The 16,914-nt window shown below is 24.7% G+C and overlaps 1 protein-coding gene across 7 annotated transcripts in view; it reads left to right on the top strand.

Moving 5' to 3' along the window:
• Positions 1 to 16,914, top strand: part of cpx (complexin) — a 104,317-nt gene that overhangs the window by 67,827 nt on the left and 19,576 nt on the right. For 3 of the 7 annotated variants that reach the window (XM_067278322.1, XM_067278331.1, XM_067278317.1), the window contains exon 2: positions 8,413 to 8,552. The exons of the other annotated variants lie outside the window; for them this stretch is intronic. In XM_067278322.1, coding sequence (XP_067134423.1) covers positions 8,498 to 8,552 — 55 coding nt within the window. In that variant the 5' untranslated portion in view covers positions 8,413 to 8,497. The remainder of the gene's footprint in view (positions 1 to 8,412; positions 8,553 to 16,914) is intronic. 7 annotated transcript variants of the gene reach the window in all.

The raw sequence follows: 16,914 nt of genomic DNA, 5'->3' as shown, positions 1-16,914 counted from the left end.
ACAGAATTTAAGAAATTTGCAATTCTTTGGGATTGCTTTCTAACTCGATCGATCAATCTTGTAAAATTTCCAGAACTAATTTGATAAAATAGTAAGTACATTGTTGTTTATCAATATCGGAAAGAGAAGTAAAATAATATCGGAGCATTAGAAATTTGTGATATTTTTTGTATTAGGCTACTTGTTTTATTTTGATAAGCTCGAGGCGAACCACAAAATTTGATTGATGTCGATGTTGTAACGACTCTCTCAACTGATAGTTTACTTTTTCCGTGCAATAAAACTTTCAGTCGCCCCGAAAGAATTACTTGGAATACTTCAAAAAAAGAAGATACAACTCTAGTAAAGCTGACTAGCTGATTGATTTCCATTATACAGCTGTCGACTGGTTCCATTGGGACGACTACATTACGAGAATGAGAATTGAAAATTCTTACTTGGAAATCAAACTTTTCCTTTACTTCTACTGACTTTAATCTACATCATTACAAAAGTATAATGAAGAATTTAAATCTTTTAATAAAAAATATTTCCTGTACAATGTTTTAATCTTATTGAAGTTTCCATATAATCCCTCTTCTATTCTACTCTATGTATTTATGACAATCGTACAGATAATATCCTCGTTATTCTTAAAGAACTTATCTTGATTTTTTCATTAGAATTGTTGTTAGAGATTCAATAGAGTTTCTCTTCATTTCTAATCAGTTGATAGCACAAGTAGATAAATAGTTAAATGACTCTTCTCTCAACAATTCTCATTTTTTGTTTTTTTTAACAAAGATAAAATATTTTTATATAAAAAGTTATTTTTTAATTAATAAATTTGTTTTATGAGTTGCTTTATTTTATTCGCTGCGTTATAAAATTGCATTTCCTAAATTTTCTAACTTATTGAATGATTAGGAATATTTCTGTAGATCGAGAACTAATTGTTTTGATAATTTTAAGAAGAGAAATATAAATTTTGTGTACTTTATTTTAAAAAAGTCATGATTTAGTAACGTTTTATTATTAAATTATAATATGCTTTTTATTTATGATACATTTTTATAAATATTCTAAACAAAAACTCTCCGTTCTTTTCAGAAAAATGCAAGAATATATATATATATATTGAATTTTTCTTGCGAATTTTAAATTCAAATTTCACAACCATTATCTAAAGTTCCATCTTTTCTACTTCCTTTTTTTAAAAGTTTTCTTCAAGTGAAAATTATTTTAATATCTTTGTTTCAATATGTCGGCTTTCAGATTCTTTCTGCTATTTTAAAACTGAAGAAAATTAAATTCGAATCAGTGCAAGGAGCTTGTTTAGAAAAGTACTTTTGGAAGTCTTTCTCTTAAAAAGAAATAATACAAAAATTCTTATTCTAACGCATCGCATATTCTTAAAACTTTGTTTTCAAAAAGAATCCTTTTCTTCTTATTATTTTAATTAAATGTGATAAAAATAAATGAATAATTTATAGAGATTTATGTTAGAATGGGCAATTTAACCATTATTATAATCGCAAACTAAGCAATTGCTGTAAATCAAATTCATAACGCATAAGAAAGAAAACCATTCTTAACGTTGTACATCATTGTAACCACAACATCACATTGATGATGATGATGATAATATGTTATTTGTGTATTAAAGTATTTTGTGGTAAGTTATATTTCCTGTAATAAATTATAATTTAAGCCATTAAGGTAAGCGCAGGCTGAAAATTCCAGTACAACTGAATTTAAACGAGTCGAAAGGGATAATTTAATTAAAATTTTAGTAGATTTCATAATGCTTTTATGGTAATGTATTATATTTTATAAGACAAATTTCTTGTGACTTTTAGTAAGGTCGCGGCAAAACGTTTGATTATAGTAACCATTACATTATGCTACCTTTACTTGAGGGATTTGTAAGCATATAACAAGACTCCCTGTGGTCTTCACTTCCTAATCACTACTACCGTTCTTGTAACTTCATTTATTTACCTTGTTTGGATCAATGTATTGATTTGCAATAATTTGTTTGTTTCTAAGATAAATAAATTAATTCCGAAAACCCAATCTTAATTTATATATCGATCAGAAATCCTCCTTCCGAACAATCACGATGAATATAATTTACTATAAAATTGAAAATAAAATTAAAATTTATAAATTCCAAGTAAAGTTATGGAAAGATTAAAATTAAGAGAATTTAAAAACTTTATGAAAATTAAAATGTATTTTAAAAAAATTCTTTGTGAAATTCTGAATTTTTTCTTTAATTTCTGAAGTATTTCGAGTTGTTGAAAAATTGAAAATATCCAGAGGAAATTTAATATTTTGCGATGTAGATCATTAAAGACGATAGTTTAAAACATAACGAGACTCAGAAGAGAGATTTATTAAATGTTACAGTAAATAAATGTATATGTCCCTATCATGTTTGAGAACCAATTGAGTTATTACAAAACTTTTATTGAAATAAAAGCACTTTTATTACAAGAATTTATGTTTATTTGAAATTTTACGTAATTTTGGAATTAAACTTAAAAATTTTTATGTCAAACGGCAGATGTAATTTTTCCATTTTGAGTAGAGGAAAGTTTTGTAGTTTATTTTACTATTCTCTAAACTTACGTAAGGTTTGATTGATTTTCTGATTTCGCAAGAATTGTGAGTCTCTCGAGTACATTTAAAACGAAAATAAAATGGGAGCATTGTATTTTAATAAAGTAAAGTCATCGTTTAATAATCAATAAGTTGTTTGAACATATTCGCTGAATTAAAATATATGAAATTTCAGTTTTAATTTGGAAATAGAATAATTACAATGGATAAAATATGCAAAATTTTGTTCTGTTTTGTAATTTAGAAAGATAAATAATTCGAAATACAGAAGTAAGGAGAAATCCAAGGACAATGGAAAAAAATCAATTTAAAAAAATCGTTTTCTAGTTTTTAATTTTGAAAAAAAATTAATATAAGTATATGAAAAATTTTGAGTTTTAAAACATTTTCAAGTTAAAATTTTGATTGGTTCGATTGTATTAATGTAATAAGGCAACAACACATACGAGATCTTCTGAGAGGACTTTCTATAGGAAACTGGCTCCTATTTGGTGTTAGGCATGTGAAGAAGACACCCAAAACTCCACGTGATCTGCCGTTGGTGGGGCACAAACCCGTGTTCAACTATCGGTGTTCGGTGGTAGTTGCCAGTCTTCAGTGGTTTTTAGTAATTCAACTATTAGTGGACCACACAAAATTTTGATTTTTATTCGTGCAAAATTTTCTAAATATGAAATTTTACAATTGAATTTCAATTTATAAAACTTAAAAGATTTTGAACTTAAAAATTCGAAATTCAAAAAATTAAAAAATAAAATTTAGCTTTTCTAGTTCAAAAATTAGAGTTAATAAATTGAAATTCAATTTAAAAATCTCAAAAATAAATATTTGTTTTTTAATTAAAAACTCGAAATTTCAAAAAGAAAATTCTTCTGTTTTAATCTTACTTAGGAAGATATTAATTTTTTTGACAGCTTTTTTTGTAATTTATTATTAAATACATATATTTAATCACACTTTACTTTAACAACTAACAACTATGTATTTTATGGAACTTTTTTGTGATAATTATATGAAGAGTGTCGTGATAAATTATAACAAACGTTCGATAAATATTTTTGATGAAAATTGATAGAAGACATCTTATGAAAAGTATTAATCATACTTTACAACTTTTAAAAATTCGATCAGAATAATAATTGATTGCAGAACGGAACAGACACGTAGACAGACGTTCGAGTGCAAATTGAGAAACTCAAAGAAGGTCTTAAAATTTAATAAATTTTTCCATATTAATATTCTTTATTAATAATTTTGACTGAACATATTTCACCGAAGATACGAAATATTTTCAAAAGTTTAAATCAAAAATGATTACTGGGATAAGGAATTTCGACGTTGATGAAAATCCAAAAATTTTGAATTACATGTAACATAAAAAAAATAAATTTTTAATATAAAAAACATATTGAAAAAGTGGGAGAGGACGTCGTAATAAAGAATTCTGTATATAGTTAGCGTGTAATTCTAGTCTTTGAATATTACACGCACATTTAACATCTAACAAAATTTGTTGCTGCAAAGATCAATTTTCGGTCGATAACAAGGAGAAAATACTTTAGTTAGAAAATATATAATCATTCTAAAAGTTCATTATCTGTAATCCAGATAGGAAATTACAATTTGCAAAAGCAGGACAAGCGAAGTAAATGACCTAAAACTAGACACATAAAGATATTAGTGAATTTGCTAATTACATGTTCGTTACACAGATCTAGTTCCGGTCTTTCTTATTATTAACGTTACCATAATTACTATTATAAAATTATTGCTTCTATTTTAGAAAATTAAAAAAATTTGTTGGAATCATTTTTTTTAACGTTTGGGAATATGTTCGGGATTTATTTTATACAATAATTAGTTTTTTTCTAAAAAAGTTTCGCTTCTATAATTATTTTTTACACGATCTAATTTTTCTCCTTTATATTTTTCATAGAATTCTAATTTTGTTATTGATATAACCGTTTATTCATACAAGGAAAATCGAATTTCTTCTTTCTTTCATAAAACAAAATAGCCTGTATTTTAATTTCTAAATTGTTTATTTTTATTGTTAAATTCTGTAGAATTATTTTTATCTCGTAGCTTTAATCTTATATATAATTTCAAGCGCGTAAATCCGATTATTATATTGTGTATAAAATGTTGTTATATTTTCTCTATAGAAGCTGACTTCAATGTAATCTTATCAATATTTCTTAAAGAAACAGAATTCCTCAATATTATTTTCTTGTAGAAATTTACTATTATTTCCTTTACAAAGCTTCATTATTATTCTCTTTCAGAATCTTATTGCTTTCGTTATAAAACTTTATAATGTTTTTTTTTTTACAAAATTTTACTACAGTTCTTTGTGTAGCCTTATTACTGCTTTCTTTACAGAATTCCTTAATTGTCTTTTTTACAGAATCTTACTATTCTCTCTTTTTCAACCCCTACTAATGTCCCTTTACAGAGTGTTACTATTTTCCTTATGAACCTTATCATTATTCGTCTACAGAACCTTATCGTCATTTCCTTTACAAAACTTTATCATTGTTCCCTTACAGAATCTTATAGAGCTTATAAACTACAGTTCCGTTACAGATCCTTTCCAATATCTTTCATTACTGAAAAGTAGGCTTATCAATTTTTTCGTTTTATAGTATTACTGTTTTCTTCCTTTCTTCTTTTTTTATAAAAAATATCACGTTTCAAAAAATACATTACCAAAAAAGAATAAAAATTCCATTACAAAATCCAAATTTCGCTTCTCTTCGACTGCACGTTACAACTTCATTTGCAACTTTTTGACATTTTCAATTATTAATAACGTTTTTAAAACATACTAAATTAAAAAATAAAGTATTTGAATTTGTGCAAATGGTTCATTTTATTTACTAGAAAATAAATTCTCCTCATGCGTGAACGTTTTCTTAGATTGATTATCAAAGACGATCGTTAAGCTTAGTTATTTTCTAGTTAATTATCTAAAAAAGCAGACGGTTTTTTTCATTACTTCAAAAATTGAATTCAAATAATATCCATCTATAAATATTAAAATTTAATTTCTATACTTATTTACATTTTTCTTTACCTTCGAATAAGTATTGTTTCGTATAAAATAAACGAAAAGCGAACAGATTTACAGATTTAAGAGACAGAAAAAAACAAGCAATTTATCCCGTCTGTTACGGTTTCAAAACAAATCTCGAATGATTAGATTCTTTAAAGGGATTAACTGTTTCTGTAGCTATCAACATCTAAATCAAGCTTATGTCTGTTTGCTTGTCTATTAACAGAATTTTACCAGAAGCTATCTGGAAGTTATACGCGCTCCTATCCGAAATAACAAAATGTGAAAGACGTGTACCTCAAGAATTTCATCAAATTCTTCATGAAATAACTAATATAGAAATCATACATGGAGTGAGAAGGAATAACATCACTTTCGATATTTTCTACTAAATGGCATTCTTTTTAGAAGTTCGACTTTGCTATTTTATTCAATACCAACAGAAGAAAAAGATAGCACTTATCATTGAGATAAGAAGCCAAAGCTTAGAAACATCTATAGGTTGCCATTTTAACAAAATCCCACATTTCTTTATCTTTAAAAGTATATATATATAAAGTCTTCTTTTATATACAGATAAATTTGTTTATGTGGTCGATAATGAAAAAATACGTTTTGAATATTTTTATTTTTTACAGTCCACTACCAAATAAGACAAAATGCATTCTTTGATTTACATTCTTTATTTTAGTTTTATTTTTACGACAGACCATTTATTTTTATCTTGTTTCATTAGCATAGTTTCTACATCTAAAAAGTTTTTTCTGCAACGGATTCTGTAAAATTTATCATGAATGATGTAACAATATATCCTAATATAAACTTAGAATTTCTGAATAAAACGTGTTTAATAAAATATTTGTAAAATGTTGTAAAATAGATTTATAAAAATCGAAATTTTATTAGTTATTTTTTTTTTAATTCTCTAACTCTGCTTAAAAATTTATAGTATCTAAAGAAAAACATATTATTCCTGATACATTTATCCATTTATTCAGTTACTTTGAACCATTTTTAAAGTAATTTTTATATTTTTGATTGAAAGAAAATTCTTATTTATATTTTAAAATATTTATTCTATTTTCTATATCAAAGTTTAAGTATAATTCCTGTTCGTTTTTCGATAAAGAACAGTTGAACTTATCTTTTGTAGAATTCTCGAGAGAGTAGCAACTCCATCAATCAAAAATCGCGTACGCAAACATACAGTTTGGACACTGTCCAGTATAAAATGTCTAGATTTGATGTTATATCATTTAAAAAAAGAATTGTTTGTGATAAATAAAGATTAATGATGATAATTCTTGGATATTCTTGTTCTAATCTATATAGAATGCATCGCTTTGTTGGGGGTATCCATCAATGACATTATTCTCTTCTTTTCTAAAATAAAATTTAAAGATGTTGTCTGATATGTTACATATCTGTAATATCATACTTTATCGCTTACAATAAAATTCGATATATATATATATATTTTTATTAAATTTATAACTTGAAATTGCAGTTTTTTTTATAACTTTTCCGAATAATTTAATTGTTAGTCGGTGGAATATGTTAATAATAATCAATAAATAATGTAAGTTTTATAGTTTATCTGCGAAATTTTGTGGTATCTGTTTCATGTCAAATGGCAATTAAAAAATTAACGATATATCTTATTTTTTTTTATTGCTTTTTTATATAAAAGTACAATTTAAGTAGGTTATAACAAGAAGTAAAGTCAAAATTTTGAATTTTTGATTATTCCCTGCTATAGCACGAAGTAAGTATTGTTATAAAGAAGAGAAAGATAGAAAAGTTGATTAATTTCTGCTATATCTTGCTTTATAGTTTAGCTTAATAGGCTCTTTTGCCAAAAAGCAATAATTAACTAACTTTCTGTATAATAAGAATTGTATATCTTCCATCCTTTGCTCTACAGCAAGATCATTTTCTGCTACTCTTCACTCTATGAAAGAACCATGTCTTGCTAGAGAACAAAGAAAGAAAGAACTTTGACTATTCTTTTCTATAACAATAAACTGTATTTTGTGATATAGCACGGATAAATTAAAAATTTTAACTTTTGATTATTCTTTAAAATATACCACGAACTGTGTATTGATTATTCTTTTCAATAATAAGATCAATACTTCATGATATAGAAGAGAAACGTTAAAATTTTGATTTTTTTTCTGTAACAATTAAACTATATACAGGCGGTCCTGACTTTCGGACAATTTTCTCTTTCATACGCGATACTTTGACACCTCTAAATCGCTTTTCGTACACAAATTCTGACTTTTTCGTACATTTTTCAGGCGACAAACAGAAATTTCCAGCTTTATCGCGCCAGTTTCGGTTACGGTAACACCAAAATCACTTGTAGAAATCAATTTTTATTGCCTGTTTTCTGTTTAATCTATGATTTTTTTAACCTTTTAAAAATACTTTCTTATGCCTTTTTACATATTCTCTCTGAAAAACTAAAACTTTCCTATCTTAATAACTGATTTTATAATTTCTCTTTTTAGCTCTCTGTCAACGGAATCCCGTTTATAACGTCTAGCTCGACTTTCGGACATTCGACTTTCGTACACAATTTTAGGAACTCATTCGGTCCGAAAGTCGGGAACTGCCTGTATTACGTGAAATTTAATAGGGAATAATCAAAACTTAAAAAAAAAAAAAAAAAAAAATTTTGGCTACTCATCATAACATTAAAAAAAAATAGAAATAATTCAAATTAAATGTGCTAATTTATTTTTCAGCTCTCATTATTCCCGCAATAAACATCATTTATAAATTCTCAGCATTCTATCTTCTTCGATAGAAGTTACAGAATAGGAATACAAAATGGCGGCATTTGTAGCCAAGCAGATGTTGGGGAGTAAAATGAATGCCGTCAAAGGTATGATTTTAATTGAAATATGGCACTAAAATATTAATATTAATTTATTTTGTATATTATTATTCAAAATTTGGTTATATTTTCAAACAAAATGGCTTAAAGTAAGGCTCTGCTTAATGGATGTATTGAGGAAACTAATCTATCAAGGGTTCTGCGGTTGGCATTGGCTAATTGATACCATTTGTTGATGGTTGATACTAAACCATTAAAGAAACTACAAAACGTGTAGATCGATTAAACTGATTTTCTCTTTCTCTATAAAATACCTTCCTTTTTTTCATAATAAATCAGATTTTTAACTGAAAATAAAGAAAAATAACTATTATGAAAATTCCAAATACATTTAAATTGAATTTTTTTTTGTAATTTATCATCAGAATTCTATTAATATATATATTTTTTATATTTTATTTTTGAAAATTTCTTTCATGTTGCAACTTTTAAATTTGTTTTGGTGATAAATTATAATTTGAATTTTTCACTTAACAACAAATCATAATTAAAATGATTAAAAAAATTAACTTAAGAGAGACTTAAAAAAAATAAAATTATAGTTTAGAATAAAGTATATAAATTTATAATTATTTAAAAAATAATAAAATGTTGAATTAATATTTTGATAGAATTCTAGGGGGGAAACAGATAAGACACGCAGTTTTTCTTTGTTTTAAATAGAAAATCATTGTCTAAAGACAATTAAACATGGAAAATTATTTGGTGGAATGGGATAAATGCTAATTACTAAAATTTCATTAAACTGATGTTTGAATAATTATCGTAGATTGAAGTTTTCTACTTAACATCATCGCATTTATTTCATTACTAGAATGCCGAAATTTTATCAAAAATATTATATATATCTGGAAAATTTATCAAATGTACTTCCCACGAGATTTCCATCTTGAAAATTTCAATGTAAATAATGGATCGAATGGATACAAAAATGATATATTTGTCTTATTTTTTCCTTATTTATATATCATATATTATCATTTCTATCTTGTTTATATTTGTATGAATCCATTATTTAATAAGTAATGAACGTACAAAGTAAGAAATGTATCGGATATCTCGTTAATAAGAAAATCCTTAATTTTTCTATTTGATGTATTAGTTTTTGACGTTTTTGGAATATTTCTTCAGTTTTTTACTACAATTTCTTTATATGTTTTTATTCCTTTCTCAATTTTTTTTTGTTTTTGAGAGTTTATTCCATACAAAAAAACGCACAGTTTGAATTTGTTTAGAGTTTAATTCCTACAAAATTCCAAAAATAAACAGCGAAATCTAGCGATTATTTTTAAAAAGTTAGAAATTTTTTAATTGCTACAGTTTACTAAAATAAAAATAAATAAATTTTAAATAATTATGAGCATGAATAATAATAATACGGTAGAAAAATAATTTAAAATGTTTTTATTTTTCTAAATATAACAAATTATATTTAATTAGCCCATCAAAAGTGAAAAATAAAATATTCTTTAAAATGAAAGTAGTTAGCGATTAATATTCAGCTACACGTTTTAGTTCAGAAACTGTATTTTTTCTCCCGTCACAATTTAATAAAATTACAATTTTAAATCGAATAATCAAAATTCAAAAAACAAAGAGTTTTCCATGCGTAAATATTGAAAGCTTAAACATAACTCTAGATTAAAGAAATTCTCACGAAACATTCCAATTTCAGAATATTGAATTTTCTTTTGATTTATCATTCATATTTAAAACATGAATATTCGCAAAAGTAATATCGTTAAAGTCATTTCATTTAGTAAAGTCTTTCGCTATTCTTATCACATGACATTTATCCGACAGATTGAATAGAAACGAGAAACTATAATTAGAAATATTGGAAAGAGTAATGCGACTGAACGTGATTGAAAGCATCTAATTATAACATTCTTGTGCTTAATCTAGTATTTGAAGTCGTACAAAGAGTGTTTCAAGTCCTGTACAACTATTTATTGTTTTTTTTTTAAAAAATTTATTGTTAAGTCGACAAAAATAATGAATTGAGTTTTCGTACTTATTTTCTTCATTTTTTAAAAATAAAATAAATTAAGTTTTTGCTTTTATTTTCATTCTTTTAGATTAAAACATTAAAATTTCTAGATTCGAGCGAATAGTTTTCGTACTTATTTTCGTTTTATATAATTAAAAATTAATTTTAAAATTCTTACTTTTATTTTTTTAGATTGAAGTAAATAAACTTTTGCATTTTATTTTCAATTTTTTATATTATCAACAAGGAAATTTTCCATATTTTAAACCAATAATTTACATATTTTTCTTTTTTTTTAATTTTCAAATCAGTAATAAATAAAATGTTCTTACTTATTTATATATTTTAAATTAAAATCAGCAAAACTGTCATTCGTAACAATGATTTGTTAATAAATATTTTCCATTTCTGTAAAATGAATTTAGCGCAACAAATATATGTATTTTTTTATTAAAACAAAATTCATCATCAAATATAATGCTAAAGGGAATTTTCGAAATTATATTTCTAAACTTTCTAGTAAACTTATGATATGTGATAACAAGAAAAATAAAGTAAAAAAATAAATGAAATTTTAGGAAATATCATAAAAATACTCTAAGTTTATATCTAAAAGTTATAAACATAAAGTAATATCGAGCTTCTATTTTATTAAATTACTATCACTCGACTTATTTATCTTTTCGATTTTCCCGATCATTTGGACCTGATTTTTATTCTTAAATATTTTTCTGCACATTTCTATTATTATATAAAAAAAATATATCGATTTTTTAAAGAAGTGATTCTAAAATTACAGTAATAAAAATTATTGCTAATGTAATAATAATAATCTATCGAATTATTCAAAGCTAGTTAACGTGTCAACATATTAATTAAAATTCACACATTCGCTTTATATTATTAGATGAAATTCGTTTATATCCGTTTAATATAATCCAGTTTTATTAATTAATTTACTAGAATATATTATTATAATCTCATTTATATTAATACAAGATCAAGAAGAGGTTGTATTTATATATAGAGAGGGATATTGGAAAATTTCATTACTTTATAACGGTTTAAAAATCGATTTAAGTAGTGTTTAGATAAAGCTGATTATATAAGAGAGAATATTTCTCGAAACAATTTTTTAAAAGTTTTTTTTATTATTATTTATTCCGTTTCTATCTCGCGACAAATCCTTTGAACTTTTCTTGAAGTCGACAAAATACACATATATAAAAAACGAGAGCATCTTTACAATATATCTTATATCAGTAGGGGTTTGTTGTAAAAGTTTTACTATCCAAGCAAAACCTGTATATCGTTTCCTATCAGAAGTATTTTCCCCACGAAGAAAAGCTATAACCTAGAATGTTCTTTAAAGTCTCGCGACATTTTGGCAAAACCACAAGTGACGATTTATTGTTAACAATTAACCTCTTACACCTGAGGCTATCTGATGTGGTGACATCAACTTATATCTAGGACAATCCATCGTTTACTAGGGGATTTCAGACCATTGGTTGTTATTTTCTGCTCAATGTACCGTTTTACCATACCATCCATTATGTCAACCGTAATCTTCCATTTTCTGGTCATTCTATACATCACCCGACATTACTCTAGTTTGTTCTTAAAGTAACATCACACGATTTGAGAAATGACAAAGTATAACGTTATAAGCCGACATTTTTCTAAAAATATTCACTAATTAATTTCCTATATAAATCTATTCTTAAAATATATTCTTATGTATAAATTAATAAATAATAATAATAATAATAACTTTTTAATTTTGTATATTTTATACTTAGTTTCTTAAAAAAGAAAAGCGTTAAATATATTTTTCTTATTTATTGCATAAAGGTTAAATAAAGTTATTATTTTTTAATTAAATTTGAATTTTATTAATTTATCTTTCTATAAAAATTAACGTTAAAAAATCCAATTTTATTAGTTAAATTCGTATCAAAATTATATTAGAAGCTATGTGTTTTTTTTCTTTTAATTATTTCACTGCATGCAAATCTTATTAGGAAACGAAATTAAACAATACTTTCTACCAGAAATAAAAATAAATTGAATTTAATTTATTTTATTTTAAGTACATTACTTCCAAGTTTTTAGTGATTTAAATTTTTAGCCAAGATTCTACTTAATCTACTATTTTATAATAATTTATTTTTATGATATATCGAATGACAGTGAGAGTGAGTTTTTTTTTCCACTCACCAATAGCAGTTAAATTCGATCGCATATATCCTTTTAAAATTGGAATTTATAATTATTAGAGTGCAGATTTAATAACAATAACGAAAACATACTTGAAAGGAACTTGAAAAATTCGATATTTTCGATATTTTAAATTGCATAATTTTATTCGTTGTCGATAAGTAAATGGATATTCTATTCTAATGTAAAGGGTGAATATGAAATCTTTCAGAAATCTGCATACGTATGCATAAATAATTATCCGTTTCAGCAATTCCTCTTCATTAAAAGTCTAATTTTAATAATCAAAAAACTTGTTCATATCTGTCTAATTATCTTTATAATGATCATTTGGCTTTCAGCCATAGCATTAATGGATCTTTGAGTCATTTTCAGCATTTCAGTTTCCTTTATAATTTGATTTCTCTAATTCTGATTTCAGCAATGAAATTTGAACAATCTTGTCAAATAATTCCCAGTTTTGTCTCTTTCTTACTAAATTGGATTTATTACTGTCTCTTTTATAATAATCTAACAGTCACAATCTCTTTTCATTCTTATCTTCTTTTCTCTCTCCTTACTTTTGACATAATCATATCTGAAACTAATGTCAAAGTTCAGTCTTACAAACAGAATTTTCAACATTTACTTTTATGTATTTACATTTACAAATCTTTATTTTATTTTATTTTTTTTGTCTCTATTTAATAAGTAAACTTTCCTCAATTTTAATTATTTTAAATAAAAGTTTTTATTTTATTTGAGAATCAGATTTATTGAAATACCTTATATACGTAAAGAATTGAAGCTTTAGACGATAATACTAAATTAAATTTTATGAGAATGTTTTATTTATTTAGGATTTTATTTAAAGTTTTTTATATATATTGTTTTCCAGCATTTTCGTAAACAATATTGTACATTTTATTTCTAGAAATTGGTTAAATTTATAACACAGCTATAATTTCTTTTGATATTAAGTAATAAATTACTTGGAATATATTTACTTAAAGAATTTCTCTTACATTTACTCAAATTTTAAATATTTGAATTATATTTTTATTAAAAATAACTAACAATAATCTTCAGTGTTGCGTGACTGTACACATTCTGAATCATTTACTGAAAATAATAACTTAAAAATTAAAAAAAATGAATATAAAAAGACAATCTTTCTATTTTTTCAAATAGAAAACTTGCCTTTTTTATGTTAATTTTTATAATATTCTAATTCTTTAAATAGTTTACTATTCTAAGAAAGTATAGTTGTATAGTTTTAAGTAATATGCTTTTAATACCTTTTAACAATACCAAATTAATCATTTATGATGACATGACAAGATTTTAATCGCCATATATTGTCAACGATTTAATGTATTGCAATTTAAACGTATAATTTCATCGCTATAAATATATAAAACCAAAGCATTAAACTATATTCGTGCGCGCACCAATATTAACGTTATTAGATTATTTTATAAAAAAATATTGATGATTATACTTTTTACATGGAGCCGAAATATTTTTGGCAACGTCGAACTTTTCATTACACAAAAAAAACCATTTGCTTTCATCTATAAAAATTACATGTTTTCATATCTTAAACGTTCTTTACCAAGTTCATTCAAGAAAGCTAAATTTTGCGAGGACGATAAACAGTAATTTCTTCAGAATATTTTTTTTCATCAACTTTTATACCAAATACTGTAATCAACAACAAATAGCGGGAGCATTTGTTGATAGAGAAAATGGATGCTTTCCATTCATTTGCTTGTGTTGTTGCAAATCGATTGTTTTAGTTCAGGCGATAAACAATTCCATTCTTACAAGCAGTTTAGAGTCTAAGCAGACCATTACGGTTTATCTTTCATACCAAATAAACTACTTTACTACTCGAAAAATATCAAATTTTCTTTAAAAAATTCGTTGATTATACAAATTTTAAATATTAAAATTTCATTGTTTTGTTATATCCGAAATACAGAATAAATTTTTATTTGTGTTTAATTCTATTATCATTATTATTATTTTTCTATTGAAGTTAACAAACCAAATTAGTATAACAGGATTTTAATTCGAGAATTGTTACTTCAGTTTATAAAATCGAAATTATTAAAATATTTCACTGCAAAATTAAATTCTTAATAAGTAAATTATTACGGAAGCAATGCGTTTTTTTTCCGTTGACGGTTAAATAATTCTTCATTGATATTTGTAATCATCAAAAATTTGCTTAACTAATCATCCTGACATTTTGCTAATTGAAGATTGCAAGGAAGAAAAATGAAATCATCAATTCTTTTTCTTTGCAACTACTAATTTCTATTTTCAATTTTTTTTCTTTTTTCCTGCGGATTTCATAAATTTAAAATAATTATTCCTTCATTAAATTTTCATGATTTTCTTTTTTATTTCGTAAATTAAATTATTTACTTTAATAATGTAATTAAGTATAAATTGTTTTCCACATTGAATAAAATTTAGAAAGTGAATTTCATTACCTTGGCGCCAATCACGAACCGAATGCGGATAGAATACAAAAGTGATATAAAAGTTTGATCATGTCTCCAATCAATTAATTTGATTACTTCAGGGTTGGCTGCAAACGATGCAATTATACGGAATGTACTTTCGCTGTTCACGAGTGGCACTTTCGACAGTGGCATTATATTAGTAAAATTTTCTGTATTCCAAAAGAATTTTTAATTCTCAAAATGTTGTTAGTTTCGAATTTGCATGGGTCATTAATTATATTTAGCTTCGTTAAACATCCATTTACTACCATATAATGTAAAAAAATAGGGTCACTAAAAGCGCACTGACACACGAGATTGATCCCGAATCGATAAAAATTCCAAGAAACTTTTCAAGAAATTTTTAAAGAATCGACTGAATTTTGATTAAATTTATTGAAATTTAATAATGATTTTCAAACTAATGGGAATTTTATAAAAGTATTAAGCTCGGTATTTTCTAGTATATTTTTTCATTTTTGACTCTCTTTTACCTTGGACACTAACAGGATGTTTTTTCCAAACCTATTTGAATTTCGGCCAGGCCCACAATGGAGTCAAACTATTCTCACGGACGGGGCGATATATATATATATATATAGTTTATAAAAAATTCATAATCAATAAAATTTCATAGAATAATAATTTTTTACCGTTTATATTATCTTATCATTTAATTATTTTGTATGTAAGTTCAAGATATTCAGATAAATATGTTCCAGATAAGTTTGAAACCTTCTAAATATTTCGAATTTCACGAAAATCTCCGAATTCTTTCAATATTTCAAAAAACCTTCAAAGTACTTCGAAAATCCTTCACTCTGAATCATTTAAACAGTTCAAATACCTCTAAAATTGAGTATTTAAATTTACTTTGCATTTAATTTGAATATAAAAGTCGTATTGTAATAATGTTATTATTATTACAATATCTTTCTTAAGCCATTCAATGTTTTATAGGTAATTTTATTTTAAAAAACACAAAGAAATTTTAATTAACACGGGATCAACAGGTAACTCTTAACTGAGAAAATAGTCTTATCCTAGCGACGATACATCTAAGCAGATGATACAACGTCATAAAGTTAATGATATTACATTGTTCCAGCAATCCATACTTGTTTCACGTTGCAATTTTCTTAGTACTTTGAAATTTACGACATCTTTCGGCAAGATACGTAAAAATATTTTTAAGTATTTTCCTCTTAACAAATACCCTCCGAAAATTATACATTTGTACGAGTAGCTGTAAAATATTTTATTTTATTTTTCTCGGCTAAATGCATTGTTTCTCGGATTTTAAAATCTATTTTTCTCATAAAAAGAATGTTAAATGAAAATTGCGTTACATAAAATTTTCTTTCTTAACTGGAATTAGTAGCTGCATTCGTTAATTAATCCTCATAAATCTCTAACAATAAACTTCATACCTCTATAGATTTAATTAAATGTAATTATTTCGCTACATTAGTAACATTATCGTTGAATTATTTATTTTCTAATAAAATATATTCTGATATTAAAAATAAACAGCTTTAAAATCGAATTAATTTTGATTTATAATTAAAATAATTTTGTTTTTAACTGTTGATATAACGAGTTTTATCGAGTCAAAATTTATAGCGATAAACAGAGACTATTTTTAAAA

The sequence above is a fragment of the Centruroides vittatus genome, unplaced genomic scaffold (genome assembly GCF_030686945.1).
Source record: "Centruroides vittatus isolate TY-2023 unplaced genomic scaffold, ASM3068694v2 contig_1168, whole genome shotgun sequence".
Classification (NCBI taxonomy): Eukaryota; Metazoa; Arthropoda; class Arachnida; order Scorpiones; family Buthidae; genus Centruroides; species Centruroides vittatus.
The sequence above is the reverse complement of the archived record's forward strand: the minus strand, read 5'-3'. Positions and strand labels throughout refer to the sequence as shown.